We start from the raw sequence: 19,276 nt of genomic DNA on the forward strand, positions 1-19,276 counted from the left end.
TATTCCATTTGTCCTTCATGTAGTCCTACTTTTAGCTGCTATGTACGTTGTGGTCTTCTGGGAATTTTGAACCCCTTTATCACTTTAATAATTAAATATTTTGTAAACATAATAACAAATAAACACAACTAAAGGTAAGATCAATAAATATATATCTATATATCTATATCACTTTATTTACTTATTGAGCTATCTATATTCTATCTCAGGATTTTTCAAATTTAGCACTGTTGACACTTGGAGCTGGATAATTTTTTGTTGAAGGGGGTGGGTATATACATCGTAGGATGTTTAACAACATCCCTGTTCTCTGCCTACTAGATACCAATAGACCCTTCCCCACTTCTCCAATTGTGACTACCAGAAATGTCTCTAGATAGTGACATATGTTTCCTTGGATGGGGGGGCAAAAATCTCATTTATTTGTAAACTACTGCAATAGATCTTGTTTTTCCTCACCCAAGGATATGTTTTTGTTTTGTTTTGTTCTTGAGAGAGGAAGGAGAGAGAGAGAGAGAGAGGGAAATGTTGATGTGATAGAGGAACAGTGATTGGTTGCTTGTTTCCATACATACTCTGACTGGGGTTCAAACTCACAACCTAGGTATGGTCCCTGGCCAGGGATTGAACTTTCAAACTTTTGGTGCATGGGATGATGCTCCTATCTTCTGAGCCACATGACCATGGTGAGAACCACTGCTATAACTCTTAATTACTTAAATGAATACACCAATTAACTTAGATTTTTATATATATTTTTTAATTTTTGAGGCATCATGACTTTGCACGTAAATGGAACTCATTTAGAGTCAACACCCCAAAGGTTTTCTAGTGGAGTAAGTAGGATTTTGCTGTTTCAGAAAAAAGATTAAGATTCTCTCATCAGTGGGTACTTTTAAGGATAAAGGAATGGTGGTACCTCATAAGCCAGACGCTTCTTACAAATTTACATAGGGAGGGAATTTAGTGCAGAGGAAAAACCTTTTGGAGTTTTACATAGAATGACCTTGTAAAAACTGTATACATCACAGGGAGGGCTTTAAGTCTAGAATCTAGAAGACTTCCATTCACATGCTTAAAACCTTGTGTATCTGAATCATCTACTAGATTCCATCCAAAATTATTCTTATTATATCCTAATCTTTGCATTATACCAAATTCCCACAGAACTTAGTCTACATCAACATGTTCATTGATATGCTGCTATAATATAATCTTGTGTATTTAAAATATTTTGGATCTACACTTCACAGATAATCTATAAAATCTCCTTGATGTAGAGACAGTTTCTTTTTGTTAAACTCCCAACCATGCCTAGTGCAGTGCAGTGAACATTCACTGTAGAAATTGTCAGTGCAAGGAGACCAAGCGTCTGTGGGCCACTTCTTGGGGTCATCTGAATGCAGGTGCTTGGGGAAGCTGAAAACTCCCCAGCACCCATTATTGGTTCTTTTTTCTAGGGATTCGTTTGCTTGCTCTTTTGAGGAGTATGGCCCTCTATATAGCTTAGGGAAAAACTTATCTCTTTTTGTCTCAAATAAAGCAAGGCAATTTGTGTCAAAATGGACTTCAGAGAGGGAAATAAAAAGATTAAATACCCTCTTACTCTGTCTCTGCTGAAAGTTTGACAAGCTATAATACATGCCACTTTGCTTTTCTTCATTTACCACTTCTGTTTCTTCAGTTGCCACATAAGCAACCCAGGCTCAGAGTCTCAGGAACACTGAGGCAACCAAAATTTCCAAACTTCAGGCTGAGGGCTAAAAATAATTGTACTTTAGCATTATGTCTAATTTGAATTTAAAAGCATATTAATGTGTATGACTGGTCTCTAGGTCTTAGTATTCTTGAATTTTCCATCTAATTTCTATAAAAATTAGGCATGATGTAGTCCAGAGAGATGAATATTTCCAAATTTGGTAGAATATTTTATATTAATCTGTTATATTTGTGAATGTATTTATATATAAGCTTGCTAAAGGTAAATATGAATTATTTATGCAGTTGATGTAAAGGTTTGCACATTTTCATCTAATGTGTGCAACTACCACCTGAGGTAGTCATTATGCTTATTTTAATGATGAAAAAACTTATATTCAAAGTGGTTATATAAATTTTTCATGGTCAAACAGCTGCAAAATAAAAAATCCAAATATTGGCCCTAATTTTTCTACCTTCGTATCTAATGTTTTGTTCATGGCCTTTTGCTTGGATCAAGTAAGGACACCATCAGGCATTAGTGATGTGTTGTATTGACTTTGTTTAATGACCTGTGTTGACAAATAGCTATTTCACTTATTTGTTTAATCATTCATTCGATGAGCAACCTAAGGACTTCCTTGTGAAAACCTGTGGAAGTACCAAGATGAGCAGGACATCTCACTGCTATCAAGTCAGTCAAATATTAGGTGTTAAGTCATAGTCATAAATGGGTAGTTTGCCTTGGATCACAACATAAAGTGCCCTGACCCAGGTCAGGGTCTCACAAAAGGCTTCTTAGAAGAGATTGTGGCTGAGCTAGGTAATGAAGGGTGTGCTGATTCAACATGGTCATGATTCAGATAAAAGTTGGTTGAGGTAGAGATATAAGTGTGTGTGAGAGAACTCTGAGGGGAGCAAGAACGTGGCTAGGTTGTGGAATGCTTTGGTGATGAATATCGACACAAAAATCTCTTCTGAAATATCACTTATACATTCCTTGCTTAACAATTGCCACAGGTGAAGTTAAGAGCTTTGAATCAAACAGTTTGTTTCAAATCTTTAGGTCTCCACTTTATCTATAAAATCATAAGAATTGAGAAATTCTATTTGGTCATGGTAAATAGAGATAATTAAAATAAATCACTTAGCATAATACCTGGAAATGAATAATTGCCTAATAAGCAAAAGCTACTACTACTAGTGATAATAATAATAACAACTTAATACCAGAATGTGCAAGTACATTTTAGGAATCCATGAGCTGTATTTTGAATTCTGAGTTATATGAGAAATTGAAAATTACACAATTTGGCTATTGTCTCCTCTAATCTCAGGTGACTATGCAGCATATGAAGAGCAAGAAGACCCTAAATTTTGCAGCAAATGCATGGTTATCTCGAATCCAAGCTGATGGGGACATTGTTTGTGAGCTTCCAGTCATAAAAGGAGGGCAAGCTATTTTTCCATGTGTGTTATTAATCCTCAGTAGCATATGTTGCATATACAAATGGGTTTATAGTTGGTTAAATTTACTTCTGAACTATTTAGTCTTTTTCTAAGACAGTTGTTTTACCCATTGAGAAATGACTTTTTTAGCATCACAGCTTGAGTCACTGGTGAATCTGAGATTAAACAAAATCACAAACAGGTTCTTATTGTCCAGCTACAGCCACAGGGGCTGAGCCTATGAAAAAGAAAAATGTCATGTCTGTGCTTCATCTGGCTTTGCCTGGGGCCAGTGGCCACCTCATGTCATCACCTCCCTTATGATATGTTTCCTCATCACACCATACATCATTTTAAAATTTAAGCATCCATTGCAATAACATTGTCGCCCTTGCTGCTAAAATGCTAAGCATGAAATGTTTTCTTGCGTCATATGTGAAAAACAGCTTTTAAGTAAAAATCTTCTATTTCCCTTTCTGAAAAAAGTTATAAGCTCTCTAGGCTTTTGTTAATGGTGCAAAAAATGCCGATTTAAAGTTAAAATTAATCATTGAAAGATCAAAACTCTCAATAGATACAGAAAGCCCAGGTTAAAGGAATTCTCATGCAGTGGTTTTTACTGTAGCCTGATCCATGGATCTGAGTTCTGTTCATATGAATTCCCACATAATGGATTTCCTCTTGTTTCTCTCCCCTTTGCTTTGCCAGTAGTGAGATACCATGTCGATGTCCACACTGGGCAATTGAAACATGCAGACACAGAGTCTGAGGTCTCCTTGTGTCTCTATGGGGAAAGGGGTGACTCTGGTCTTAGACTGCTGTACAAATCCAACCTGCCAGTAAAATTTCAAAGAGGACAGGTGAGTCTGCACAAACAACTTTCCATGTTCTTAGGTATCTCCCTGAAGGCAGCCATATATGATTGAAATTAGAAGGTATTTGAAACCCTTCAAGTTTTCATTTTAGGACATCTTTAATAAAGTCTTCTGACCTGACTCCTTAATGTGCTTTATTTTAGAAGTTATTCTTGAAAGAAAAATGGAACACACTATATTAACTATGGATAGCAGAACAAAGAAAAAGACACTAAAAATTAGTGTTCATGTGAGAAAAAGAAAAAATGAGTTGAGATAGTATCAGGGAAAACTATATATGAACATGCTCTGTTGAGACTGAAAGGTACAGAGCATTGATATAAAATCTGAGGTCATAGAAGGGCCTTTATAGTATATTTCACATAATAACAAAATAGCCTTTTTATAAGACATCTCACATGGAGTCAACTATATCACTTTCAGGTCCTGTATTATTTCTTTTGTTGTGTGCATGTGTGTGAATCTTTCTATATCAGATGTCTGAGGAGTTATGGTGACACATATAATCAATCCAGTTAACTGTTAATGTATTTTGTTGTAACTTTATTGAATATAGAAAGAAAATGCTATTTAGGAGTCTGCAATTAAGAGTAGCAATTATGTAACCCAAGAATATATTTTTAAAATTAAGCCTCTGAAACAGGTTTTAGATTGCTGTTTCTCATACTTTTTTATAGTTGTATTTCATGAAGTATTTTGAAACATCAGAGATTTTAAAGCTCACATAAGCCTTTACTTGTTACAACACGTTATACAGAAGCTTTCGTCAGAATGAATATGAAAGCTAGAGCTGAAATGGATGAGAAAAAAACAAAATTATGCCTAATTTTTGCTGTTAAAAATTAATTATTAATTTTGAGCAGAAACACAATTTTAGATATCATGATACTATTATTACTATTATACCAAGTGATCAGTAAAGTTATCCACTGAAGAATCTTCCCAGCTTTTTATCAGTCCCAGACTCTTTCACCTACCACTCTATGATCAATGGTGACACCTCCACCTGCTAGTTGGTCACGGGCATGCAGCATTGTTTCTCAGACATATCAGGTCTGGGAAATCATCTTCTCGATTAATCTTTTTCAGTTCCATTGTACACAGCATTTTCCATTGAGTGTGGAGGGTATGTTATAGATTGAAATTAAAATTGCACTCTGTATAAGTAAGAGTAAATATGAAGATTTAGTGACATGATTTAAAGTTTAGAATCAGAGATATAGCAGTGTTTTTCTTCCATGGTTCATTACAGAGTTCACATTTTTCTGTTGTTTTCCCCAATGCATAGAATGTAATGGGAATGCTGAATGACTATGAGAATTTTGCAGCTGATAAACTGTGGCAACGATCTACATTTATCACCAGAATGATTTCACACCATCCACAACTCACTTCTGATTAGCCACTGATTGGGTTGGTTGCTGTTCTTTTCTCTACTGAATGTCCAGTGGTGTAATCAAAAGGCAGCAACATACATAATAGGCCCAGTTTAAATTCTATCTCCAAAACTAGTTTCTTGAGAAACAAGAAGAAACCAGAAAGTTGATTCAGGTATCTTTCTGGACCTTGAGGTACTGTAGTTTGGTTTTGCTTTGAGGCAGACTGTAAAACAAAGACTGGAGTACAGGGAATTTATTTGGGAGATGGTCCCAGTAGGTGCCTTTGAAGTGAAGAGTAAAGAAAGTGAGGCAGGAAAGGAAGAAAAGCCGGTATAGGCACCTAAATGAGTTGGTCATTACTGGAACTTTTTTTTTTGGCTGCAGACCTTCAGAGAAACCCTGCAGAACACCCATCGAATTATCTCACCATGGAAGTACTCAGGCAAAGGGGCAGTGAAACATAGGGGATTGAGAAGGAAAGCTGTCAGCACACCTAAACTATCTAGCAAAGCAGCAGATGAACTCAGAAGTGGACCGAGATTAGATGTCAGGGAGTGGGCACCAATGGTATCTGCTACAACAGGTGATGCATATCACAAAATTGCTCTTTAAAGGCAGAAAACATGCACAATCATAATCTGATTCACAGAAATATCATGAAGCTAGTAATGGTTTTGGTTCCACTTAAACAAGAGATTTCCATTAAAAAAAAAAACAGGGAACCAACAGTTAGTTGGCACCAGATACTATATCTTGAAATATCAAATTGAAATTTCAACTGGTAACAGTGTAGGCAAAATAAGCAATCCTGAATTTCCATTTGACCACAAAGTAGAGTAACCATGGATGATAGTCAACTGGCATTTCTTGGAATGTCTCAAACTTAACTAAACCCGTGACTATTTTCTCAGATCATTTTAGGGCAGTTACTCCCAACAACAAGCTATGAGGAAGTAATGTATAAAGGACTTCTTTTCATTCTAACTAGTAGAGCATTTACTTTAGGCCCTACATCTCTTTGAAAATGTTGGTAAATTTTTGACATGAGTAAGTGAATCTCTTCAGAAACAAAGATTCCAGGATGCTTTTTCACAACAAACCCAAGGATGTGCTCTGTATTGTTTATGAAGAAAAGTACAGGAAAGAATTTTTGAAAAATGGGAGGAAAAAACAGAAGGAGGGGAAAAGGAGGAAATTTGTTCCTCCATGCCTCAAAGTATGTCAGCATTCATGGAAATGAAACATGTTGCCTCGTAGGCCACATGGTTGTCAATGTGACAACCTAATAAACCGTGTCATGGGGCAGGAATTCAAGCAAGAGAAAAGCCACACACGGGAAGCTTTTCTCTTAGTGTTTACTTATTTGTTACACTGGATTCTACTACACATGGAGTAGATAAAACTGCGAGAGAGAAAAAAAGCACAGCCAGAAATATATTTTTAATAGGTAAAAAGAAATGTCCTCATTTTTCTTTCCTTATTACTGCTTTCGATGTGAACAATGGTAACATTATCTCTTTTATGGTACTGTGCTGCTTCCGGCAGTCCTTGGGCTGATATTACCTGCATTTGTTATGTGCTGGACTCATCTTCTCTGTGGGTTTTTCTCTGTCTCCTGCACCAGACTGATACATTTCAAGTAGAAGCAGTGTCACTTGGAAAACTGCAGAAGGTGCTGTTGCGCTGTGAGGCCAGTGACAAGTCACAGTACTGGTATTGTGAAAAGATCATCGTCAGAGAGCCTGGCACTACATCTGAGTCCATCTTCACCTGTGAAAGGTAGTGCTGATTTCCATGGTACTTCAAGAGAGCATGTTGTCATGTGGATAATGCTGTGTGCATGTGAGCGTATGTGTGTGTTTTAGGTGTGTGGATTTGTCATTTATTCAGTATTCTACAGCGTGTATCACTCATTGATCTAGTAAATAATCTATTGCTGAGTGTTGCAAGTAAAAATTATTTTGTAATTTCTTAGTATTACAATAAGCTATATGTCACAAAAGAACGAGTAATACTGAAAATTATCATGTGCATCGTGAGAATATTTAAATGTTGGTTCCTTTACATTACTAAAATTGTAGCGATATAACAATATCATGAGGGAATTTAGCAAGGAAACTTTTAGAGGCAACTCTCAGAACAGAACCTAAGAAACACAGAAGATGACAATTAAAATCTAGATCATTTGGTCTTTCACTTGAGCCCCATAATGAAGAGTCCAGGAAGCAACTCCCTCCACTTCTGACCTGGCCCCTCTAACTTTAGGCTTAAGACTTGCTCTCTAGATTCTTGCTAAGTCTGTCAAGAAAACTCCTAGCTTGCTAGCTAGGCGCTGATGTTTATTGTCACTTGGTCTTTCAGTCGCGGGGAAGAGGATGGGCCTCTGATGCGCAAATGCAATTGCGCGAGAGCAGGTTTCCACATAAAAACCCGATCTGCTGTGGAAGTGGAGTGAGAAACCTCGGGTGCTTTTATGACATGTTGAATCTTTAGTGTTGGGGACTGTCCTATCCCCTTTTTTTGGCAAACAAAGAATCATCGGGAAATGAGGGGAAAAAAGAATAGGCATAAATAGGGGCACGAAAATTCAAGGGTATAAATTTAGAGATGTGAAAACAATTGCAAATTAAATTACTAAGGAAAAGTGGAGCAAAAAATGAATGAATTCAACTAAAAATACTAAATATATGCCACCGAAAGCTATAGACACCAAAGATGACTGAAGGTGATTGTGACTGAAAAGAAGCAATGAGGACAACAGTAGGCTCTCCCCCTTTTTTGCCTTTTTAGTTGTTGCATTCAGTCAACTCCTTTTTCAGAGTGCTGTTTAATTCACCCCTGCTTTTCTGTTATCACCTCCTCTGTCTGAACCAATGTCCTTGTTCTGTTAAGCCCAGACTATTGCAATCACTTTCTGGTTGTCTTGATCCTTACTTTACCAGTGTGCCCTGCTTACCACTTCTAAGCTAATCATCTGTCTGTTACTTACTAGCATCATTTTGACTTTAGCTTATCTTTCTTTTTTTTGTTGTTTTTTTTGTTCTATTTTAATTTTATTTTAATATTTTATTTTATTGTGTTCCCTAAAGCTTTTCAAAAAAATGTGAGGAAAAATATTGTTTCTAAAATAGTATGTAAATTTCATTACCCCATCCCCATTCAAAAGTCTTCATTAGTCTCCACTGCTTACAAAAAATGCCCCAAGAAAACAAAACTTCATGATCCTTCCATTAAAGTCTTTATTCCATCTGACTCCATTTCCCCCCTCCAGTTTGTTTTAAAATTGTCCTTTTGCAAGATCTTAGTGAAGTTAAATCACTTACTATTACCTGGACAAGTTTTGTTTGTTTTGCTTCTGTCCTGTGCAATGTGATACTTTCCACTCAAGAATGCTTTTCCTTACTCTTATTCTTCTTGTAATAATCCTGTCCATTCTTTGAGTTTCCATCAAATTCTGCTGCTTTGAGCTAATTGGCCCACTGAGAAACAATTCCTCTCTTCTCTCAGTGCATACTCAGAACTTAGCATAACAAAGACACTGACATAGAGAACAGGCTGACAGGGACCGGAGGGGAGAGGGGAGGGAATTTCAGGGGAAAGGGGGAAGGATTCACAGGAACAAGTATAAAGAATACATGTACAAAAACTAACAGGGGTGGAAATGGAGGGAGGTGGGGAACACTCTGGGGGTGGGCTGGGATGAGAGTAAAAGACAGAAAACTGTACTTGAACAATAATTAAATGAATTTAAAAAAAAGAACTTACATAACGGACACCCCATCTGCTAAGTGACAATTAGAGCTGAAGAGATTGGGCCTCACTGCCCAGCTGGCTCCCATTGAACATCGCAGGAGCATTTTAGGAGCAGAGGGGCACCTGTATTTTATTCCCCACATTGGAAGAGCTATGGAGTGACTCATCTAGGGTTTTCTACTCAGGTTCTTATGTTTCGATGTACATTGTCACATAAGTTCAGTTGATTTCTTTTAAGTGTAGAATCTCATGGGGATGATTTGGATTTATTTATCTCTCTGTGCATGCCTGCAGGTATATACTACAGCCTGGGTGCTGCCTTCACCACCACTGCCCCACTGCTTACATATCGCCTCCTGCATCATTTTAGTTTGTCTCTACTCTGCCAATATGATATGGTCTGAAAGGAAAAGATGTAAGAGGTAGCTTAATTTCAGTTTCAGTGGATTATAGCTGAAAATTTTTTAATGACAAAATATTTAAGCAACCAAAACTAATTTAATAGATAGGAACTGTGCATTGCATTGGGGCCTGGAGAAATGGTAGCCTTCTCTCACTCACACAATACCAGTTGAAGAAACTAAGTTGCAAAATCCTTTCTTCCTCTTTGTAGATACAGAGATGAGATCCTGCTCCCTTAATTTTTTTGTATTTTATTTATTTATCTTTAGAGGGGAAGGGAAGAAAAGAGGGAGAGAAATATCTATGTATGGTTGCCTCTCATGAACCCCCTGCTGGGAACTGGCCTGCAACCCAGGCATGTGCCCTGACTGGGAATCCAACCGCTACCCTCTGGTTCACAGGCCCGTGCTCAATCCACTGAGCTATGCCAGCCAGGGCGTGAGATCCTGCTCCCTTAGTTTTTGAAGAAACATTAAGTGTAGTGGCTCCAGGAATAGAACTCAGGGCCAGCGGTTCTTTTCTACAACTGAAAAAGACTACTCTAAAGCCTTTCATAATTGTTTCTGTGCTATCAGAGCCTTCTCTCTGCATGTGAAAGGTCAAGGACAGTTGTATTGTAAGCCAGGTACCAGTCTAGAAGTCTGCTGTAAAGGAAGAGAGACCCTAGTCTTCTCTCAGACCTGGTTGGGGAGCCAGCCAACGTGGGTGCTGGGCACACTCATGATGAGTAACCAGTTCTGGGGTACAGGCTTCAGCAGTGCTAGGGTTTGTACATCACAGAGGGGAAAAGGAAAGAAAATCTCAGTCATGCTCCTAATGCTTCCTCATGGTTCAATAATTTAGACCGCAGCTGAATTAAGGCAGAGAGAAAAACCACTGAGTGTTCATTTCTTTCTTTTCTCAGTTAAAGGGGAAAGAAATTCTCAGGTGAAATACAAAGCACAGCTACAGGAAGAGAGCGCTTTTGTGCATCACAGATGCTTCTTGTGAGGATTTGACTCTCTTTTCTTTCCCCCTCTTCCATTGAATACCCACATCCTCATGGTTTTATTTTCATTCTGTATCTGAAGAAATTTATTTTTCTGCCTTTTGTACATTTAATACTGATAGAGCATACATCACTGAATTTCTATCATTTGCACATGCAGTTTGAATATGTGATCTTTGGACCAAGCATAGCTTGTATTTGAATCAGGCAAACATTGCATTACAAATTGAAATAAATATGCTTTATTATCTATATTAGTTTCCCATGGCTGCTCTAACAAAATACTACAGACTTGGTGGCTTAAAAAAAGCAGAAATGTATTCTCTCACAGTTTTGGAGGCCAATAGTCTGAAATCCAGGTATCAGCAGGGCCATGCTCCCTCTGGGTCTGGGACATGATCTCCCCTGGATCCTTCTGGGCTCTTGGTGGTTGGGCACTTGCCTACGATCCTCAGTGCCCCCTGGTTTGCAGCTGCATTGCTTCGGTCTCTGCATTGCTTCAGCCTTTGTTCCCACATGGCTGCTTTTCCTTATGTATGTATTACTCTGTCACTTGTCTTCTTCTTACAAGGACACTGTCCATTAGACCAGAGCTTATGCCACTACGGCATGACCTCATCTTAATTAATTATATTGGCAAAGCACCTGTTTCCAAATAAAGTTATCTTCTGAGGTTCTAAAATGACATGAATTTTGGGGAACACTGTTTAATCCATTATTTGAGTGGATCCTACAGGGTGCTCTCCACTGCAAGGTTTATTAACATTAAATTAAAGATCTCTAAACTTTTCTATATGTCACCAAGCTTGTACTATTGTGTACACATGTGTGTGAAGACCTTCAGCAATTAAATAATTAAAAAGAAGTCAGTATCTAATTTTTAATACAAACTGTCATTTATGAATATATTTGTTAACCTACTTGACCTAGGAGGGTTTAGATTTGCAGAGGTTATAGTCAAGTTCCTCAGTCAGTGTGGCCTTCCATTGCTCCTGACTGGGTTGGGCAATCACACTGGTATAAACTCGTGGGAGCAGGTTACTGGAAATAAAGGCCTCCTAAGGAAATTCTAAATAGAAACAAATTTATGGATGAAGGAATTGAAAAGTGAAATACAAACAAATGATACTTTTAAAAGCTGTATAACTTGTCAAGCAGAATAGCATGACTAGCTTTGTCCCATCAGAACTATATCATGGTCAGATAGCCAGAGTAACCCTGAGGCGTGTCACTCTAAGGAACAAGGACAAGATGCTGCACAGTGTTCCGTAGAGCTGACGTTGCAGAGAATGCTTTTCAAGTGTTCCAGCCTCGTTTTTATTCAGGATTCTTTATACTTTTTTAGAAAGGTTGAGATCATTTCCTTTGTGTAAAAATGGAAGAAAAGAAGACTTATAAAGGTCTATTCTATGGATAGAATAGAATATCAACAAGTCCTGGATATTTTTCACAAGTGGAGTGCTCCTCCATTCTAGGTCCACTGTTCACTCTTTTATAATCCTAAACATCACCCTACTAATAGTTCAAAAAAAGGTCTGTTCCTCCCTTAAAATAATCGCTGGTCCTGCAGGCATGTGAGACAGGCATTTGAGCAGCGGAGGGTCAGAAGGCCTTCCTCACATCCTTGGGAATGCAGCCTATGGAAATCATTGCAGCTAAGCCAGCCTGAGCACACACTGGGGCCACAGCCGACCAGCAGTCTCTCAGACACAGGTCTCCTCTGCTCCTGGTCAGCCTTCTGCACAGTCCTTAGATGGTGCTTTTCCATCTGAGTTCACCCAACTCCTGACTCCCCCCTGGTGTTTGCAGTCTAGTAGCTCTCACTGGTGCATTTACTAGGAAGTTAACAAAAGTGTCACCTCTGCCAAGGAGACTTTCCTGAAGCCCCATTTTGAGCAAACTCTGACATCCCTGTATACCTTTACCAGAGCACAGGTGTTAACTCAGCACTACCATATTCAGTTACATTTCTGTGTTTATGTCTATGCTACCTCTCCCAACTCTCACAGGACTTTCCTCAAGGCCAGGCTGGTACTTTATATTTTCACTTTCAGTCCCTAACATGTTTCCTGGGATAAAGTAGGGTGAAATAATATGTACATTCAACTAAATCAAAGGGCTTATATAAATCAAGCCTAGGGAAAATTGTATTAAATAAAGTATTTGGAACCAGACTGTGGAATCTACATGTATGAATCTCCTCAAGACATGTATAAAGCAAACTATCACTTAATGTATATTTGTAAGTACTACTATATGAAAAAGTGATTCTTAGAATTAGCACGAGAGTGTTTTAAAAAGTCCAATATCCCACTGGTACATATGTTTAAGCGAAACATGGTTTATGTGTCTCAGGGTAACTCAATCTTGAAAAACTGAAGTGACTGGTCGATCACCAATAGCAGGGTTTCTCCACCTTCACTGGCAGAGAGAGGTGTATTTTCTTTCTTTCTTTTTTTTATCTGTTGCATAAAAATGTATTTGATTAATTGAATGAAATTATAGTATCTCTGTTGCTAGTGAGTATTAAATCTTAAAGAAACTGGCTACAGCTCCATCTCTGGTTCTCTAAGCACCAACAAAGCTGCATCTTGAAGCAAGAGATGGTTGCAAGAGATTTTTTTTCTTTAAATAAATTTTATTTTAATTTTTTTTTATTTTAGAGAGAGGGGAAGGGAGGGAGAAGGAGAGGTAGAGGAACATCAATGTGACAGAGAAAGATGGATTGGTGGCCTTCTGTATGCTTCCCAACTGGGATGGAACTTGTAACCAAGGCGTGTGGCCTAACCAGGGATTGAGCTGGCGACGTTTTGGTTTGTGGGATGACACTCAATCAACTGAGCCATCCTGGCTGGGGTAATGTGAGAGATTCTTAATAGAAGCAAGGCTGATGATTACCTCTTCACCATTCTGTCGTTATTGTTCATAGCACATTCTTTTTTAAATATTTTACTTATTTATCTTTAGAGGGGAAGGGAAGGAGAGAAGGAGAGAAATATCAATGTATGGTTGCCTCCTGTGAGTCCCCCGCTGGGAGCTTGCCTGCAACCCAGGCAGGTGCCCTGACTGGGAATCGAACCACGATCGTGTGGTTCACAGGCCTGCGCTCAATCCACTGAGCTACACCAGCCAGGGCAGCACATTCTTTTTCTAACTGTGTTGTGCCAGCTTTGGTGGTTATTCCAAGGAAATCAAACACAAAGGTAGTAATCAAAGACCTCAGTGTATACAGAACAAACCTACTGCAGAATATAATAGGTCCTCTGGAAGTGCGTGCTAAATTGGTGAATTAGTGAATGAATCATAAACTAAGTTGTAGAAAGATCAGGGCTGAATATATTATTTTTTGGAGAGGGTCAGGAAGAAAACGGGCAGACCTGTTTAAACAGCACCTTTCTTCGCATAACTACAGTTGACAAAGGAACTGTCACTCCTGCACCAGCTATGCGTGGAGGTGTTAGTTGGTAGGGTCAAGTTAAAATGAACTGTACCTCTTCAGCCTCCCCATCATTCTTCATAGAATTCTGCTTCAGTTTTCCCCAACAGAGTACATTTTGCTCCCTTTGTTAGACATTCTCTAGGGACATTAATACTCTCTTAACTCATACCTCTTAGCTCATTTTATTCTTTTTTTCTGCTTAATGAAATCTTTATCCTTCAAGGCCCTGGAGAAAATGCTATCTGAGTCATAAATTTCCCTCTGCTGCCCAACCAGAAGTGAATTTATCTTTACTCTCTTTAAAAACTCCAGTTCTGTACTCGGACTTCTCTGCAGTGTTTGCCGTGCCATGTCATCCAGCCTCATCATGTGTGGACTTGTTTGTCTTGTGAACAAGATGATAAGCTTCTTGAGGGTAGGGTCTCGTACATTTCTTTACATGGTTTCTTGCACCAAGTGGGGACTTGGCCAGTATTTAAAAGAAGGAAGGGAGGGAGGGAGGGAAGGAGGGAGGGAGGGAGGGAGGGAGGGAGAGAGTAACAGAGAGGAAGGGACTAATAAAAACCACAGTGGAATCCCAAGATGGAGAAACCTTAGAGCAGGGGTATCAAACTCATTTTTAACAGGGGCCACATCAGCCTCACAGTTGCCTTCATAGGGTCTAATGTAATTTCAACCCCTTAACAGTTAAGGAGTAGTTACATTTATATAACCCTAAAATTATTTCAGCCCTTTGAAGGTAACCAGGAGGCTGGTGTGGCCCCTGGTGAAAATGAGTTTGACACCCCTGCTTTAGAGGTTACCTCATCTTTACACGAGTTCCATCTACAGCATCCTCAGATATGCCATTAAAAGTTGTTTACATAAACTGAACAACAATAACAAAAGTTGTTTATATCTGTTTATTTTCAAAATGATTCAGCTGATGTACAAACGGTTTTATTTTCTTTTTCTGGGAAATAGAGGTAGTGATGAATAACATAGATAAGATATGATGTTCAAATTTTGATAAAATGCAGAAAGATAAAATACTAGTTTTATAGAGAAAATAAAATAATAAAAATTATCATGAGATAGTGAGCAGTCATTTAACTTTACTGATATTTTTTTCTTGAAAGAGGGCACTTAATCATTCCTTGCTATTCTGAATACGTATTTGTGCTGCTGCAGATTTCTGTGCTCCTCTTTGTCAGTTTGAGCCATTCCTCGGTACAAAAGTAACAAGTCGTGATGGCAGGACAATGACAGAATGCAGCCTAGGTATGAGGCTTGCTCGTTTTCTGGGATGGGGGCATAGAACCTTCTTACATACATTTAGAATTTTTTTCTGCCATATTCAATGTGAGTGAGTGGTTGCCATTATCTAAAATGTATCTCAGACAAAATCTAATCTATAGCAACTTTTGATGCTTTTTCTCACCCAAACAACCCTCATAGTTTAGAGCAAGGTCACTCAAACATATTCCGTGGTTGTCTGCTTTAATCTTAAAAGTCTAGGAAAGAAACGTTTTGTTTCTGTATTTGTGTTTCTCCTTAGCCGAGACCTTGGGATGATCTGGGGCTGTTTAAGCATGCTTTTGGTGGTGGCTGCATAAAATATATGGTGTTCTTGGGCAAGTGAGGTCCTTCTGCCTGCTTTTTCTTTCATTTATTTAATATTGCCATGCTCCTCTCAAGCCATTCTGCTCCAATACTCCCATCTGTTTAGTGGCTTTGGAGGAATCTGGGGGTCCTGATGCAGAAACATGGCTCACAATCCTGAACTACTAGGCTTGGCTGGCTCTCTCCATTTCTTTTGCAGCACATTTGGAAAAGAAATGAAAGGACAGATGTGGACACGTCCTAGGCAGGTAGATAGAGGCATATATGCAGAAGAAAATAGGTGTGTGCTGCAATAATCTCTCCTCTGAAGCAACTAATAAAATTCTGTTAGTTTTATTCATCAGAAATGGTTCATGGGTAAAGATCTGATAGTAATACAAAACTACTTTTTAAAAATTCCTTAGAAATTATGGTCACTGAAGACAATTAAGAGTTAATAGTCTTGATGGCTTCAAACGTTTAAGAAATCTGAACCTAGAGCATCCTAGAATGAATTATTTTAATAGGTATCCAGTACTCACAAGTGTCTGTGGGCTGTAACATTACTTTAGTTCAGTACCTTCTGAAAAAAAGGGGAATCATAGAAGAGACTTTTCATAAAAGGACTAAACAAGATGAAACTGGAGATTTATTTTATTTTATTTTATTTTGATCAGTTGATAAACCTTGGTTTGGTTGCAAGAATGAGGCATTCAGTAAAGCTAATGTCAGAAAGGGAAGCTTGGAAGGTAGCTGTCATAGACCCCAGCTTTAATAAATCAAGCTAGATATTATAAACTAGAGAGTCATCAGAGAGCCAGTCACTCTTTCATTTTTCACTGCATCTCTTCGTTAAAAATGTTCATTCTTCTCTCTGTAGAGGAGCATCATTTGAAATGCTCTTCCCTCCCATTTCTTTGGTATCTTTGGCTTGCAGCTAGCTTTGGGTTCCAAAGTACCATCTGGTTTTAACAATACAAGTACTGGGAGGTCTCCATGGGCAGTACCATCTGACCACTGTTTCTGTATCTTCTGGTCAAAATACTAAGAGAGAACATCTGACTGACTAAACCTGTGTCAGGTGTTCATCTCTGCTCCAATCAGCTGGGATGAGAAGCAGGTCCTCTGGTAAAAACCTTATTTTCCAAAGCCATCCTCTATACAGCACAGCTAAAAAGGTAGATAAGAGATAGAAATCACTCAAATATGTAGCAAATATGTTTGCCACAACACCAGCTGTGTACAAGTTAATGTTTTAGGTAATGAGATAATACAGTAGCAACTGGCATTTCTCATATGTCAGAAACCAGGATAAATGGATATATACTTAATTCTGTCTCCCTATTATACAGGTACTATTGTTATCTATAATTTATAGTTGAGGAAATCAATGCTTAGAAAGGTCAGGAACATAGAACACAAATCAGTTTTGGGGCCAGGAAATCTCACTCCACATCAAATCCAGAGCCTGTTATTAAACATAAAGTTGACTTCCTTTGTTCTAACATATAAAGAAAATAATGGAGATATCAGTCTAGCTGCAAAGATGGAATACATGAAGAAAAATCGCAAGTTTGCATAATTTGGGGCTAAATAAATGCATAATATAAACTACATGTGTTATTAGATTCCAAATAAATAACAGAAAGAACACTATGATATGAATTGGTCAGAAGGAAGTTGGATCTCTCTGAGCTTTTGAAGAATGGAAAGCAGCGCTCACAGCTGAGTAGAACTGTCTGAGCTCACACTTCATCTTTGTACTCAACCCATGGTATCATCTGGTGACTCCAAGGCCAGTGTGGTAGAGAGAGCCCCACAGCTAAGCCTCTAAATACCTTGGCCTTCTCGGGTCTGGTGATATTCCCTTCAATAACCACCACATTGCCCTACTCCCCACCTCCTGAGTCTTTCCCAACAGCCTCCTGTTCTTCAGCCACATGGAATCTTATCTTGGTACCATTGCTGATGCTATTTTCTCTCCCTGTGGTACCCTTTATGGCAGGGGTGTCAAACTTATTTTCATTGGGGACCACATCAGCCTCACAGTTGCCTTCAAAGGGCTCAATGTAATTTTAGGACTGTATAAATATAACTTCTCCCTAAAAGTTACGTGAGAGCTTAGTGCTGCCACCAGGTAGAAACAAGGTACCAGGCTGGATTAAAAAAAAAGGTGGAGGGGAAAAAAAGATGGATTCAGACGACGGGCCTTGTGTTTGCCACCTGTGCTTTATGGCCTCTTCTTTACTTGTCATCTACTTACTGTCCAACCTGCAGCTCAAAGTATCATATCTGTGTTGAAATATATTTGTTCTTTATTCCTTTGTACTTCCCCATTCTTGTCATTCAGATTTAGTCAGTCTCTTTTTCTCCTATATCTGCAATTATTTTTTACATCACCTAAAACACTTTATGAATTTATACTCTGTACATTGATTCTTTTACACTGAAAGAGTCTTCAGCACAGGTTCCTTGTCTCTCTTGTTCTTGTATCCCCAGCACTTAGCAAAGTGCCTGGCATACAAAAGGCACTTTCTAAATGAATAGAAATCTGAAATTCTATTAGTGAATAGATGGAAGGGTGGAAGGAATGGAAGTATGTTTGAATGTGGAATAATTTGAATAATAATTGTGGTTATTGTGGCAAAATAGTAACATTTATGTACCATTTAGTAGACATTAATTATCTTTACCTGACTCTTCATTTCAACTTCACAACAGCTCTGTGAGGCAGTTAAATTCAGCGAGCTGGTAATATCTCAAAGCTAGTAAGTGGTAAAGTTGGTTGTCTGACTTTAGTGTTGGCTTTCTCTGAAATAAGGAGTTCTAACACAGAAGTTTAGAGGACTGGTTTAGAGGGAAACTGCCAGAATTAGCTATCACCCACTCTAAGTACATTTTCCAAGGTGGTAATATTTTCACTAAACTTTAAGGTAATATTCTTTTTGGAGACACTGAAGAAAAGATATTAAAGAAAGCTATGACAAAGCAAGACATAGGATCTGTTAAACATGTATTACAGACTGAGGATGTATTAAAATGGTGGTACTTATTTTTCTGTGCCAAATTTTATTTAAAACAGTGTGCAGGCCACACTTTCTAGCCTCGCCCAGATGTCAGGCTCAAAGTCTTGGACCTGCACCTCCTTTTGTTACAACTTGTATGGGGAGAGTGCTGCAATGGACCTACACTTGTATTTACAAGTGTTCATGATTGAGGATTGGTAAATCTGGAGAAGTAGGTGCTTAGCAGATTTAGCAATTTATGTATTTTGTTCTCCAAGCCACAGTTGTGATATCATTCTTACCTCAATGATGATTAAATCACATAGTACATTGGATCATGCTTGACTTAAACCTATTTTTATAGCTACCTTTTTTAATGCTCAAAATCAATGCAAAATCAGGCTTATTGTAAAAATCAAGAAAAACTAAAATTTTGTCTCTTTTTTCTTCTTTTTAAAATTTTCCTCAGATGGCTTCCCTTTATGTCTCAAGGAATAATTCATTCAGAAATTGAACTTTATCTTCAAGGTGAGGATTAATGAAAACCTTCAGTTCAAGAAAGTACAAGATGGTTTTGATAAACTGGAAGTCATGGAACAACCCCCTGTTGTCCCCAGAATGTCCTCTTTGATAGTTGACCCTCTGCATCAGATTTATAGTTGTTTATCACGCTGAAAATAAAAGCATATGTGAAGATGTGTTTTTGC

General features: G+C 38.2%; 1 protein-coding gene across 1 annotated transcript in view; it reads left to right on the top strand.

The window, feature by feature from the left end:
- The window catches only part of RP1 (RP1 axonemal microtubule associated), a 301,141-nt gene that overhangs the window by 179,265 nt on the left and 102,600 nt on the right, over positions 1–19,276 (top strand). Inside the window, exons 21-24 of the mRNA XM_037031824.1 lie at positions 3,036–3,168; positions 3,856–4,007; positions 7,026–7,180; positions 19,039–19,097. Coding sequence (XP_036887719.1) covers positions 3,036–3,168; positions 3,856–4,007; positions 7,026–7,180; positions 19,039–19,097 — 499 coding nt within the window. The remainder of the gene's footprint in view (positions 1–3,035; positions 3,169–3,855; positions 4,008–7,025; positions 7,181–19,038; positions 19,098–19,276) is intronic.

This window comes from Sturnira hondurensis, unplaced genomic scaffold (genome assembly GCF_014824575.4).
Source record: "Sturnira hondurensis isolate 20B ecotype Veracruz unplaced genomic scaffold, ASM1482457v3 Scaffold0021209, whole genome shotgun sequence".
NCBI lineage: Eukaryota > Metazoa > Chordata > Mammalia > Chiroptera > Phyllostomidae > Sturnira > Sturnira hondurensis.